This window comes from Mobula birostris, chromosome 4 (assembly GCF_030028105.1).
Source record: "Mobula birostris isolate sMobBir1 chromosome 4, sMobBir1.hap1, whole genome shotgun sequence".
NCBI classification, from domain to species: Eukaryota; Metazoa; Chordata; class Chondrichthyes; order Myliobatiformes; family Myliobatidae; genus Mobula; species Mobula birostris.
The window spans coordinates 162,952,270-162,966,566 of record NC_092373.1 but is presented as its reverse complement, the minus strand read 5'-3'; the positions used below and the strand labels follow the sequence as shown (position 1 = coordinate 162,966,566).

Below are 14,297 nucleotides of genomic sequence, written 5' to 3'. Positions count from 1 at the left end.
TACATTACTCCGTGTATTCTAAACCACTTAAAATTAACAAAGACTTTTTCCCTGCTAAATTACGCGGCGAAAGCCAGCGAAAACGTTGCGGTTTAGTTGATAAGATGATGTGACGCGACTTTACTAATCGAGCATTGAGAGATCGAACGCGTCCCTGATGGTTTGATCACGTGGCTGACCACTCGGGCTGGTTGGTGCTAGTTTGCATGCGCGGTCGCGGAACGTGGCGCCACCGGAAGGCCCTGGACAGCAAGGGCGGGTTCGCGTTTGGAGGTCCTCGCTGGCGGGAAATCTAGTTGTGCTTTCGGGCTGTGAGAGGGGACGTGGTGCTTTCTATTAGCTGGTAATTGTGCAATATAGTACAATTCGTTTCTGTACCCAGTTTTTTTAAAAAAATAAAACCAGATAACTGCCTATTACCTTTAAACCGTACAGTTAATTTCCTACTGCCTTTGAACCGTACAGTTAATATCAGTCATTACTAACCTATTGACCGTTCGCTTTAGACATACGTCATTTTATTTAAGAAAGCTTTAGTCGGCAGAAATAATTCCTGTGTCAGTATTGTTTTCCTTCATCAATGGAAGTTGCAACAACTTCATCAGGGTGACAGTGTGCACTGGATTTTAATCAATCAAAAGTGATATACCTTCGTACATGACACTGCACCGAGGGACAAAAAGACAATGCTGGAACGTCAGAGCTGAGGCCCATCACCTCCGCTCGCGTGAATAAATGGCATTCAATACATTATTAAGGGACAAATGTCATAAGCCTCAACTCTAGTTTCGAATGTACTCTGTACATTGTTTACGTTTACAGTATTCAATTGCCTTTCATGCAACATTTCATGTTAAAGACGGCAATTTCTACAGTTCAATTAAAATGCTGTAAAACTTAAACCCAAAGTAGAGACCCCCTAAGGTTCCACTCATAAAAGTTGCTGGTGAACGCAGCAGGCCAGGCAGCATCTGTAGGAAGAGATACAGTTGACGTTTCAGGCCGGGAACCTTCTTCAGGACTAACTGAAGGAAGAGTGAGTAAGGGATTTGAAAGTTGGAGGGGGAGGGGGAGGGGGAGATCCAAAATGATAGGAGAAGACGAGGGGGGAGGGATGGAGCCAAGAGCTGGACAGGTGATAGGCAAAAGGGATACGAGAGGATCATGGGACAAGAGGTCCAGGGAGAAGGAAAAGGGGGGGGGGGGAACCCCAGAGGATGGCAAGGGGTATAGTCAGAGGGAGAAAAAGGAGAGAAAGAGAAAGAACGTGTGTGTGTAAATAAATAAATAATGGATAGGGTACGAGGGAGAGGTGGGGCATTAGTGGAAGTTGAGGGGGAAGAACCCCCTAAGGTTCTTAGTTAATTGTAATTTTCACCCTGTTTTAGTTATCTCCTGTCATTCGTTGCTGCACTTCTTTATAAAGTTCCATGTACTTTGAAAAATTTGAACCGGTCTCATTTCCACTGGTTTATCACGTGAAAGTGTTTCAAACCACTTCTTGACGAGTATGGCATCTCAGTGTCATGAAAATTGATGTTGCAAATAAAATAATGGTTTCTTGGAAAGAAAAGTTTATTCAGAAATAATATGATATAAACGTGAAACAAAACATTTTTTTGCCACAGATTAATAGAATAGAGGGAAGTAAGACTGACTTGGTGGTCTTTCTAAGCTTGGAAATGTCTGAACTGTCAAGACAAATAAACTCCCTGTGACCAGAATTCTTTCAGCTATTTGGATAATTTAAAGCGTGTCACATAATATGTGCTGATCTTTTGTTTCCTTGGGAGATAGTGGATTATGAATAAATGTTATTTCAGTAGTAAGCATAAGAATATGGATAATTTATGACATTGTGTATCACACCTGGAAGGGAGAAAGGAATTTAGCCCGGTATCAAACTTCTTAATGATTGATGTTTTCTTTTATGCCTTGTCTACTGCACGTGAATTAACTGACAGCTGTTTTGGAAACAGCACCCATAAATGTGACTGCTAGGTACAGAGATACCAATTTTTTTTTTGGTTAAGATGTTCCTTTGTTTCTGTGGATTCACAACTGTGTGTTCAATCAGCCTCGAACAGTGGAGCATATCTAAAATAACCACTTTTTCATGTATATGTAAAAGTATTGGAGAAAGTGTTTCCAGTGTCCACTTGTTATGGGATATAAAGTTTGAAACCATTTTCCAAAACTACTGTAAGATAAATGGTCAAAATGAAAATGCCTGTTTCATTATGATTTTTTGAGCATTTAATCTTTGCACACACAGGAATCGATTGTGGATTTTTCATCTGTGAAGTCAGAAGAGGAGGTGGTTAATAAATATGTGGTAGGCAAGATCTTTCCATAAGTTTACTTGACTGTGTAATTATTAATTAAGAGTGGGTTTGAGTTTTTGGCACATTGGCCTTATTAAATTAGGGTATTGAGCTAAGGATTGGAATGTGATGTTGAAGTTGTGCAAGCATCTGGTGAGGCTAAATTTAGAGTATTGTTGTACAGTTCTGGTCATTCACCTACAAGAAAGGGATCAGTCAGTTTTAAAGAATGCAGAAAAAAGTTACAAAGATGTGGCCAGGATCTGAGTTATAGGGATAGGTTGAATATGTTATAGGACTTTATTCCCTGGAATAAAACCAAGTCCAGCTCCTGGGCTACATTTGTGTCTGATGAGGCAAATGTGGCTTGTCAGCTGTGGATGGCAGCTCAGCTAAGAGGAGGGAAGTTTTGATCTCAAATCTCCGCTGCCTTGCAGCTATATCCACTCACGGGGAAGGCTTTGGGAGTAAACCCTGAGGAAAAATCCAGAGCTGAAGGCCATAAGGCAATTGTATGTTGAGTTCAGTGTTGACTAGAAACTGCTGCCCCACCACTGAGACCAAGACGTATTGGTTTCTGCTGTTCCTTTGGATTCATCAGCTGCATGGAGAGGTGGAGCTTGCTACATGTGCAACAGCTTGCTTACCATATTGTTACTGCCCTGGCTTGCGTAGACGGCTAGGATGCAAATTCCCTGGTCAGTGAACAGCCTACATATTCCCTGGATCACAGGAGAATGAGGAGAAATCTTATTGAGGTATACAAAATGATGAGAGCTATCGATAGCATGAATGCAGGCAGACATTTTCCCCTCAGGTTGGATGGGACTAGAACCAGTGTGATGTTAATAGAATTCAGATCATCTGGAGTTGGGAGTTCAATTCCAGCAGCGTCTGTAAGGAGTTTGTATGATTTTCCAGTGTGACCGTATAGATTTCCTCCTACGATCCAAAGAGGTACTGGTTAGTAAGTTAATTGATCATTGTAAGTTGTCCTGTGATTGGGCTCATGTTAAATAGGTGGGTTACTGGGCAGAGTTGGCTCTTAGGGCCAGAAAGGTCTGTTCTGCACCATGTCTCTAAATTAAAAATTAATAAAAAAAGCCATGACAGGTTTGGGGTGAAAGGTTTAAGAGAAAACCACGTCACTTAGGGTGGTGCAAGTGTGGATCAAGGTACCGGTAGAAGTGGTAAACGGGTTCAAATGTAATATTTAGGAGAAGTTTGGTAGGTAATGTGGATGAGAGCATTTTGAAGGGAGATGGCCTGTGTATAGGTAGATAGGACAGAGCAGGAGATCAGGTTGGCATGGACTAGATGGGGCGAGGGGCCTGTTTCTGTGCTGTTGTACTCTATGACAAAATAGGTTTGGGGTTGATGTGCCTGTTCCGTTTTATTCACTTTTTTATGCGGGAGGAGGGAATTGGAGGTCAATGCGTCTGTTCCATTTTTTATTTTTTCGCGTGGGGAGGGGTGACTTTTGGTGGTTTGATGATTGTGCTGCTGTTCTTTCCTTTCTTGGTTTCATGGCTACCTAGAGAAGAAGAATTTCAAGTTGTATACTTCGATAATAAGTAAATCTTTGAACCTTTTTGACTATTTGCATTGTCTGCTGTATTTTCAGGTTCTCAGCATCTGTAGTTCTTAGATTTCCATTTTTATTTTAGAAAACCTACTGTTTTTATATTTATTCTTAGGAGAAGACCTTGAAAAAATGTACGAGATTGTGAAAGGATGACTGGTCAGGAGCGTATGTTACCTGAATGGATGGCATCAGAAGAAACTAGTAAGCAACTAAAGGTACACCGATTTATTTCTTGGTTTTTGGTTACAACATTTTTTTGGAAAGATCTTATTAATTACTTGATTTTGTGAGCACAATAATCAATATGCAATATTTTTCATGAAAATGTACTCTTATTGAAATAAAACTCCTGACCATAACAGACAGAAGTGGATTTTGAAGTAATATTATATTTATCTGTGGAGAACATGTAGTGAGACAGTTAATAAGATCTGAATTCTGCTGCTGTTAATAGTTTTATTCATCCCTGTGTTAATTTTAATGGAATAACATATCAAAAGCATTCTGCTGCAACACATATGCAACCTAAGCAAAAGAAATGTGTTAGAAATAGTAAGTGTTCACTTGCAAGATGTTATTAGTTTCTGAAATTGTTCATGTCTAAAAACTCCCTTCTTAAGCATTTACCCAAAACTAATTATTCCAATGAATTTATTAAAAACTAACCCTTACCTTTTGTATTGTTTAAAAGGATCATTTGAAACTGTACACTATTACAAATGTGGCTTAATCAAAATGGAGAAATATATCCACTGAATGGAAGAACCATACATCCTTTTCTCTGATGCATGCTATTGTACCTGCTGGTCATAGGAAAAAGAAAAATATGCACTCTCTTTTTGCTCTCTCTTTTGGCAATTTACATACTCAGAAGCTTGAAATAGAAGTTTACAGGATCACATTAGGGAGGCTTCCCATAAGGATAATGGATTGAAACATCGTTTCTTTGGAGGAAGTGGCTGGCAAGTTTTGATCAGTAACAATTTGAAACACACATTTTGCTATTTTATAGGCTCCTTCTATCAAGAAAAATATTTTGGAGGACAAACTTCCTTTCTTGAAATTTCCTGGGTCTATTATTTACAGTTATGAAGGAAGTGATTGTTCATTTCTATCAGAAGATTTGAGGTAAATTTTCGAATTATGAGTCGAAATAAAAATCAAATTGCATGTTGTATTAGTTGTATATACTACTCAATAAAACACTTTGATTCCTTGATTGATTCTTTGGCAGGGTTGACCAAGGATTGTTCACTGGTCTGAGCTACCTATCTTTCACTGGTCAAGCAAAATAGTGACATTTTTTACAGATTACTGTCTCGATATCAGGAGGCAAACTATTCATAGACAGTTACTATAACCCTACGGACTCCCACAATTACCTCGACTACAGCACTTCCCAGCATGTTTGTTGCAAGTTTTCCCATCTTCATTATGTCTTCTTTCAAGATGAATCTTTCTATTCCAATCCATCTAATATGTCCTCCTTTATTAAGTGAAATGGCTTTCTTCCTTTTGTGATTGTTGGAACCCTCTCTTACACTACCTTTACTTCTCAGACTTTTGTCAATTCAGCTCTCGTCATACAAAATAGACAAAACTCTAGTTCTCACTTTTCATTCTACCTACCTTCACATCCAACACATTATTCTTTGTCCTTTCCACAAGGTGCACAGTGATCTCACTATCAGTAGCTTCTTCTCCCATTTGTTTCCTATCATATTCCCACACTGATTTGTACGTCTCAGCCTAATTCATTTTTCTCCCACAGATTCCCACACTGATTTCTATGTCTCAGCCTAATTCATTTTTCTGCTCGTCTTGCCCCTCTCCCACTTCTCTAAATAGCAATTAAATATAGAGGAGCACAGATCAATATTCATCATGCTTAGTAATATTTTTTGTTTTAAAAAGGTTGTAAAGTAATATTCTTTCCGGTTGTGTGAACTGTCAGGTTTTAGTTTGTATTGATAGTAAGTGGTGACCAATCTTTTTGAATGATGTGTTATTATTTCTGATTCAGGTATTCTGTTTCAAGTGAATCAGCCATTGGGTTTGACATAGAGTGGCCTCCAACATATGTGAAGGGGAAGGTGAGAAAAGTGGCACTTGTTCAACTGTGTGCCTCTGAAAGCAAATGCTACCTGTTCCACATATCTTCCATGTCAGGTAAGAACTTGATGACTTTAGTTTTTCCCTTCTAAAGATGAAGTAAGTATATTGCCTAATTTTGATACTTCACAAAATTAATAATGCATGTCAGGCACGTAGTGTCAGCAAGTTACTGAATAGTTGAGACACAAAAGACTGATCTGGAGCAGCACAAAATGCTGGAGGAACTCAATGTGTTAGGCAACACCTAAGTGCAGACAAAGGGTTCCTCTAGCTTTTTGTGTATTGAATAGTTGACAGGCAGAGAACTTATAAACTATCCCCTTCTTTTCTTCATGGAACTACTGTGTACTGGAATTTGTAAGTACATGGATGCCTGGTGAAGATAAGTTCTCTGCCTGTTGATCAAATCACTGATACAGTATTAGTTTATACTGACACATCTTAGCAGTCTTATGATGCTCCATTTTCTTTAACTATCAATTCATAGAAATCTTCCTTTTCATTCAAGGTCTTGCTCTTCCATCTTTCTCACTAATACAAAATGGCCCCAGATCTGGATGTTTTCATCCTGTTGTTCAAATCAGTTCATAATCTTGCCCTCTGTTACTGTTACTTTCCAATTGTACCTCCTCTCTCCATTAATCTTAACTCTCAGTTACTGTGAGAGTAAACCACCATTGATATCTGTGTCTTCATTTCCATAAGCTCAGAAATTCCCTTCCTAAGCCCATCTCCCTACCTCATTTTAATTTAAAAAAAATGAATCCTCTTTAAAACTACTCTGAACTAACCTTTAGATATTCCCTTTCTAACTCATGTGGCTCACGATTTTTAAAAAAATAAGTTTACTATAAAGCAGTTTTATGCAATTAAATTGCTGTATGTTGTTACTGTATAAGAAAGTGCTTATAGGGTATGTATATATGTAGCTATACTATTCATCTTTTGTAATAGGCAATAAAAGTGCATGATATTAAACATTAATTTGTACTTTTAACATCAAAGAGTACTAAGTGGACAATTTCTAGTCTGGAACACTTTTTATACTTAAATTTTCTTGCTAAGAACTTTATATTAGTAACGTAAAACTTTTTCAATATTGAAAGCAGACATTTTTCCAGTGCTGCATTCATTGTGTTGATTGTGGTGTTAATGTTTTGGTGAGTTTACTCTAAACAACTTCCTTGTACATGTGAAGCCAAATGGAACATTATAAAAGGTTTACAGCAATCTAATTTTTACGTATTTTTCAGGTTTTGAATATTGCTAGTAAAGCCAGCATTTTTTTTTTTAACTAATTTGTAATTGTCCATGAGAAGGAGATTGTTAGTCTCCTGATTGACTCAGTGCCATTCAATAACGAGTTCTAGGATTTATAAATAGGGACAAGGAATTGTGTCAGGGTGGCCTGCAATTACAAGTGAACCTGCAGGCAGTGGGTTACACCCTTACACCCATAGTTCTTGTCCTTGAGTGGTAGGTTTTGGAACTGCAGTCAGAGTAGCCAGGTTGAATAACCATAATTCATATTTTTAGATGGTACACACTTGAGCCATTGTGGGAATGAATGTTTAGTTTGTTGGATGGTCTACCAGTTGAGTGAGCTGGTTTGTCCTGAGTGGCATCAAGCTGCTTATGAGTTGTTAGAGTTGCAGACATCCAGCCAAATGGAGAGCATGCATCACTTGTCTGAATTGATTTGTAGAAAATGGAAAAGATTTGGGATATCAGAAGGTGAGTCAGTCCACAAGATATCTAACCACTGACCTGTTCTTGCCACCAGAGTATTTATGAGGCTAGTCCAATTGAGATTTTGGTCAGTGATGATCTACTGAATGTTAAGGACGGGGATTCAATGATGGTAATGCCATTGCACATCAACAGTAGGTAGATACAGATAGGTTTAAGGAATTTGGAAGAATTTTTGAATGTGCATCTTTGAAGCTAAGTGTCAGAATGGATAATGACAAGTGAAAAGTGAAACAATTCTTTGGTTAAAAATAGACAATGCCAAAAAGAATTAATTTGCTAGTAAAGTGAATTGTATTTTAGGATTTCCAAGTGGACTCAAAAGATTACTGGAAGATGAAACAATTAAAAAAGTGGGTGTTGGAATTCATGGAGATTATTGGAAACTAATGAAGGACTATGACATTACAATGAAAGGCCTTGTGGAATTGTCTGAAATAGCTAACAAAAAGGTAAAACCACATCTTTATTTCGCATTTCCATTCATAAATTGTTTTGAGTGTGAGAGAGATATTTGGCTGAAGCATTTTCAGCATATACAGTGTGTCCCTGATGTGTCCCAGATAATTGGGACACATCAGGACCAGTACATTTTGGTTCAATTAAGTGGCTGTCCCAATTATCCAAAGATTCATGGAAATAGTTAAAAAGATATAAAAAGGACAAACTACTATTTAACTGAGCAACAAATTGTGTTTAAATTGAATGCAGAACAAATTAGAACTACTGGTGTTTGTCTGTTGTATCCGATGATAAGAAACCTGTGCAGAGAGTTTTTAAAGTGGAAAAGCCATTGCACATGGAAAGTCTGGGTCCAGCCATCACAACAGAGTCTTCCCTGGTTGCAGTGAATGACCGTGACTTCTACTGCGCTTCGTCCAGCCCTTTGCTTTTCACATAGTGTTGCAAAACCGCCTTTCAGGCGGTTGGATCTCACTCCGAGATCTCCTCTGCCCAGTCTGCTAGAGCTGACTTGGAATGCTAGGACAGAAGTGTCCCTATCTCACCAGGGTATGAGACTAGCTGGCTACCCTCACCTGTCTGTAGAAGCAGTGTACCGGGCTATGGCCGCAGTCACATACAAACTACTACTTGGAACCACAAGTGAGAGCTGAGTGTCTGGGACCAAAAGTAACATTCAAGATGATTGTCAATACCTTCAAATTCTGCTAGTTCCTAATTTGTTAAACTAACGAAATTGCTTCATTTTCACTCTCATCCATTTCTGGCATTTCCAAGTCTGAATGCTTAAAACTGCAGTGAGCAAAACATTTCTGAATTATCTTACTGCATGTTTCCCACCAACTATCGGTGACAATAGTCACATCTTTTTGAACACAAACACACGCGACTGACACCATTTTAAAAACTGTTCGTTCTAAACATGGTGTAATGTCTAATGGCCGCACTAACGTCAGTTAGAAAATGTTTGGCAGCAGTCTCTTGCCCCAGTTAAGTGGCATATTGTCCCAAGTAGACCAAGGGAATCCCGGCTATTTTCTTGATTTGTTTTTGTTCTTTAAGAGGGATCCCAAAGAGCAGCTTCCCCGATTAACCAGAATCTACTGTATTCACGTGAACAGCATACTGTTGCAATGGTGAACTAAAACGACAGGAAGTATATTTCAAATACGATAATGTTTGTTTTCCTATCTTCCCAAAGAAAGGAAATGTTTTAGCAACTTCTAACAAACACTGGATTTGGGGAAACCTTCAAACTTCTTAACAGTCATCTATTATGGTTAATTTTTGTAAGTTCCAAAGCTTTCACAAATCACAAGTATGCTAATTTAATTAATGAACAGTCAAGGACAATATTGAATCAATGGATCTTCATCTGTCTTATTTTCCTCTGATGGTTCCTTATAATTTGTGTTAAAACATTGTTTTTATGATTGGCACAATTAGCATTAAGTATGGTCTGTCTTCAACTTTCACCAGCCTAAACCTGAAACAAACGTTGCAAAGCTTAGGTCAGAGGTCATATAGTTTACATTTGGTGTCCCCATTATTAGAGGAGACTACATCTTGGACACTGAAGGTGGTATAGTGGAAGTAGTGCAGGTAAGTTTGCTGTTTTGCTGGGAAGGAATGTTTGGGTTTCTGGATGATGGGGAGGATTTAAATAGCCAGGTGGTGCACCTCTGCAGTTGCAGTGGAAGACTGATGGAGATTAAAAGGTCAGTGGATAAAATCTAAAACAACTTCGCTGAGGGTATTGTTTGGAATGCTGAAAGGTGAGGGGAATGATGTGTCTAGTGGTAGCATTATATTTGAGGTATTGTAAATAATGTAGGATGATCTGTTGAATGTGGAGACTGATGAGTGGAAGGCGAGTACGTAGAGGCAGAAAACACTGGGGATGTTTGTAGGTCTTTGGTAGTAATAAGGTAAGGCCTGATATAAATGAGGAAATTACAGTGATATTCCGAAGTGAAGAATCATCTGTACGATAAATTCACATGATGGTTAGATGCAGTCTTCAATACAGTGGATTCCAGTTAATGGGGCCATTTGTCAATTGGGGCAGCTGCTTCTTTGGGGCGAGTCTTAAAGAGCAAAAACTAATCAAGAAAATAGGAGGGATTCCCTTTGTTTATTTGGCACACAATGCCACTTAATTGTTAGGTAGGAGGCTGTTGCAAAACAGTTTCTAACTAACGTCTGATGTGTGCACTTACATGGCTGTTAGACGCTGCACCGTGCATAGAGCGAAGTTTCTAAATAGCGTCAGTTGTATGTTCTTGTGTTCAAAAAGCAATAATTTTTGTCACTGATAGTTGGTGAGAAATACGCAGTAAGACGTTGCTTAATTCAATAACAACTGTTTAATTCACTGGTTTCAAGCATTCAGGTTTGGAGATGCTGCAAATGAAAAGAAAACTTTCACTATTTCAACAAATTAGGAACTATGAAGAATTTGAAGGTATTAGCAGTCACCTTGGATATTACAGAGAAAAATGAAGATTTGGATGATGCATGAAGACAGTCCATTATCTGCACCAGGTGTCTGCACTTATTTTGTTCATTTGCAGACAATCAAAAGAACAGGCATTCACTCATAAGTTGTCGCTTTATGCTGATGACCTTTTGCTCTACATCTCTAATGTGGAGTCCTGTCTACCTTCAGTACTCTCTTTACTTTCTGAATTTACTCAATTCTCAGCATATAAACTTACTCTGACCTTTCTTTTAAAATTGTAAGAAATCAATTTACTTATTTGGGTATAACAATTACTAGGAATTATAAATTTCTTTTTACAGAAAACTTTATCACTCTTTTGGGATATGTTAAGAAGGTACTATCAAATTGGTCTCCCCTTTCTTTATTGCTGATTGGACGTATCAATTCTTTTAAAATGAATATTTTGCCTAAATTTTTGTATTTATTTCAAGCCCGACCAGTTTTTATTCCTAAATCCTTTTTTGACCTTTAGACTTGATTATATCTTCTTACTTATGGAAGAATAAACTCCCCAGCCCCCGATTAAATAAAGTTCATCTTCAGAAAACTAAAAATGGGGGATTAGCTCTACCCAATTTTAGATTTTGCTACTGGGCAGTCAACATACGCTACCTTACATTTTGGTTACACTATATTAATTGTGAAGACTGTCCGGTTTGGGTTTCTTCAGAAGTTAATTCTGTTAATAAATTTTCTATTATTTCTCCTCTTGGTTCTTCAATTCCTCTATCCTTAAGTAGTTTAACTGATAATTATGTAGTTAAACATTCTTTGAGGATTTGATTACGATTTAGAAAATTCTTTGGGTTATTTGGTTTTTTACTCTCTGGTCCCACTTTTTCTAATTTTTTTTTTAAACCTTCTTTGACTGATGTAGTTTTTAAAGAGTGGAATAGACTAGTTATTAAATGTTTTCAGGATCTGTTGGAAATGGTCTTTCCTCATTTGATCAATTATCTGTTAAATATAATCTTGGTAAAGCTCACTTTTTTTAGATATTTACAAATTAGAGACTTTTTGCGTTCTCAACTTCATACATTTCCTAAATGTCCAGATAAGAATTTAATTGATACAATTTTTACTCTGAAACGTTTTCATAATGGATCTATTTCTAATATTTACAGTATGTTGTTGGCAATGAGAAAAATTCCGTTAGATAAAATTAAAAACCTCTGGGAACAAGACCTACAGATTTCAATTGATGAGGATACTTGAAATGAAATTTTTAAACTTGTTCACTCTCTTTTACAATATAAAATGGTTCATAGAGCCTATGTGACTAAAGATAAGCTCTCTCGTTTTTACTCAGATTTTTCTCCATACTGTAATAGGTGTAATGTCAAAGAGACCTCTCTGATTCATATGTTTTGGTCCTGCCTGTGGCTTGATAAATTTTGAAAAGAAGTATTTCAAACTTTCTCAGAGCTTTTTAAAGTAAACTTTAAACCTAACCCTCTGACTGCCTTGTTTGGCATTGTTGGAGGAAATAATTTTACTCTTAAGCTGAATGATTTGCATACTTTGGCTTTTACTTCTCTTTTAGCCAGAAGAGTTTTGTTGCTTAAATGGAAAGATGCCACTCCGCCTACTCTTGCCCATTGGTTCATTGATGTTATGTCATGTTTAAATCTGGAGAAGATTAGCTGTTCTATTCCTATACCTAGACAAGATTTTTTCATATTATGGGGACCCTTTTGGAACTACTTTCACAATTTTTGACTTGTTCAGCAATGATGATGGCTATTACAGTATATGTTTGAATTTACGACTATATGTCCATGATTTTTTTCTTTTCTTTTAACCAAACAGCTGTTTTTTTCCCTTTGTTATGGGGTTTTGATTTTGCTTTAGATTAGAATAAAATATACCTTTTCAATATTATGGTTATTTACTATACATAGATATGGGGCATTTCAATCTTGTTTCTGTTTCCATAATATAATGTATTTCATCGATGCAAGTAATTAATAAAAATATTGGAAAAGAAAAGAACAGGCACACTAGATGAATTCTTCTGTCATTAACAACAGAAAACTAATATAGCTTTATAGTACTGTAGTAGTATTGATGGTGTTCTAATTTGTTTTTTTATTTCATTGAAATATATAATTTGTTATTCAGCTGAGCAGACACTTAATTGGGCCAAAATGTACTTGTTTCGATGTGTCCTAATTAACCGGATTCCACTGTATTACCAAGAGGGAGGGAGAAGTGAGGAGAAAAAAAGCTGAGGGAAGGAGCCTGTGTATGACCTTATAACTTGGATACAAATGTTCCCATCGTTACACCTTCTATTTACAGGGTGTGAAGTTAAAAAGGGATCTTTTCAGTGTTGAGTAGTCAGTGATGGCCAAATTTAATACATCTAGTTCCCTTCTAGGTTAACTTTTAATTGTTTCTGAGTTACTTGAAATGTGATTGTCTACAGTTGCCTTGTTTATTGATGTAAGATGAAGTTCATTTAAAGAAACTTCGGTTGTCTTCTTTTTGTGTCTGAATTTTATTTTTCTATTTTTATTGTTACTAAGCTGGGTAGAAATTACTTTGAAATAGTTTGTGAGGTCTCTGCTTTGGACCTGAAACATGTTTTCTGTAATGTAATCCAGTTAAATTGTGCAGAGACGTGGAGCCTGAATGGTTTGGTGAAACACCTGTATGGTAAACAGCTGTGGAAGGATACAGCTGTCCGCTGTAGCAACTGGGATACATTTCCACTTAACAATGAGCAGCAGCAGTATGCAGCAGTCGATGCCTACGTATGTATATGCTTCATTATAAATACCCTGCAACGTAATATTTTGTATTTGTATTTCATTAAAATAGCTTTATTTCAAATACTTTTATTTAGTTTACAGTAATTGGAAATTGAGCAATTAAGTCTTTTTAAACCATAAGACGTAGGAGCACAGTTAGGCCATTCAGCCTATTGAATGTGCTCTGCCATTCTTTCATGGCTGATCTATTACTTCAAACCTATTCTCCTGCCTTCTTCAATTCGTCTTTGATACCTTTACTAACCAAGAACCTGTCAACGTCTGCTTTAAATATACCCACTGACTTCTCCTCCACAGCTATCCCTGACAATGAATTCCACAGATTCACCATCTTCTGGCTAAAGAAATTCTGCCTTATCTCTGTTCTGAAGGGATGTCCTTGTATTCTGAGGCTGAGCCCTCTGGTCCAAGACTGTCCTACTATAGGAAACATCCTGTCCATGTCCATTTTATCTAGGCCTTTCAACATTCAATATTCCAATGAGATCCTCTCTCCGTCTTCTAAACTCCTACAAGTACATGCCCAGAGCCATCAAATACTCCCCATATGAAAATTAAACCAAAACCTCTGAGAGACTGGGTGAAGGGATTCACACTGTGTGAAATGCTTCCAAATAACTGAGTTCCAAGTTGAAAAAAGTACGTTTGATTCTTTATTACAAAACCAGTAAAGGCAAATGATGAAAAATAACAATTAAAAACTAACAAAACTGACGTAGCGAAGGCAAGATTAACGGTTTACAAAAATTATCCATTCCCCACTCTGACTAAACTAACGCAAAGGA

The 14,297-nt window shown here is 37.3% G+C and overlaps 1 protein-coding gene across 3 annotated transcripts in view; it reads left to right on the top strand.

The window, feature by feature from the left end:
- The first annotated feature begins 221 nt into the window (after positions 1-221).
- The window catches only part of wrn (WRN RecQ like helicase), a 161,537-nt gene continuing 147,461 nt past the window's right edge, over positions 222-14,297 (top strand). For all 3 annotated transcript variants that reach the window (XM_072256371.1, XM_072256372.1, XM_072256370.1), the window contains exons 1-7: positions 222-343; positions 2,276-2,335; positions 4,022-4,124; positions 4,922-5,037; positions 5,933-6,078; positions 8,077-8,225; positions 13,345-13,494. In XM_072256371.1, the coding sequence (XP_072112472.1) occupies positions 4,059-4,124; positions 4,922-5,037; positions 5,933-6,078; positions 8,077-8,225; positions 13,345-13,494 (627 nt within the window). In that variant the 5' untranslated portion in view covers positions 222-343; positions 2,276-2,335; positions 4,022-4,058. The remainder of the gene's footprint in view (positions 344-2,275; positions 2,336-4,021; positions 4,125-4,921; positions 5,038-5,932; positions 6,079-8,076; positions 8,226-13,344; positions 13,495-14,297) is intronic.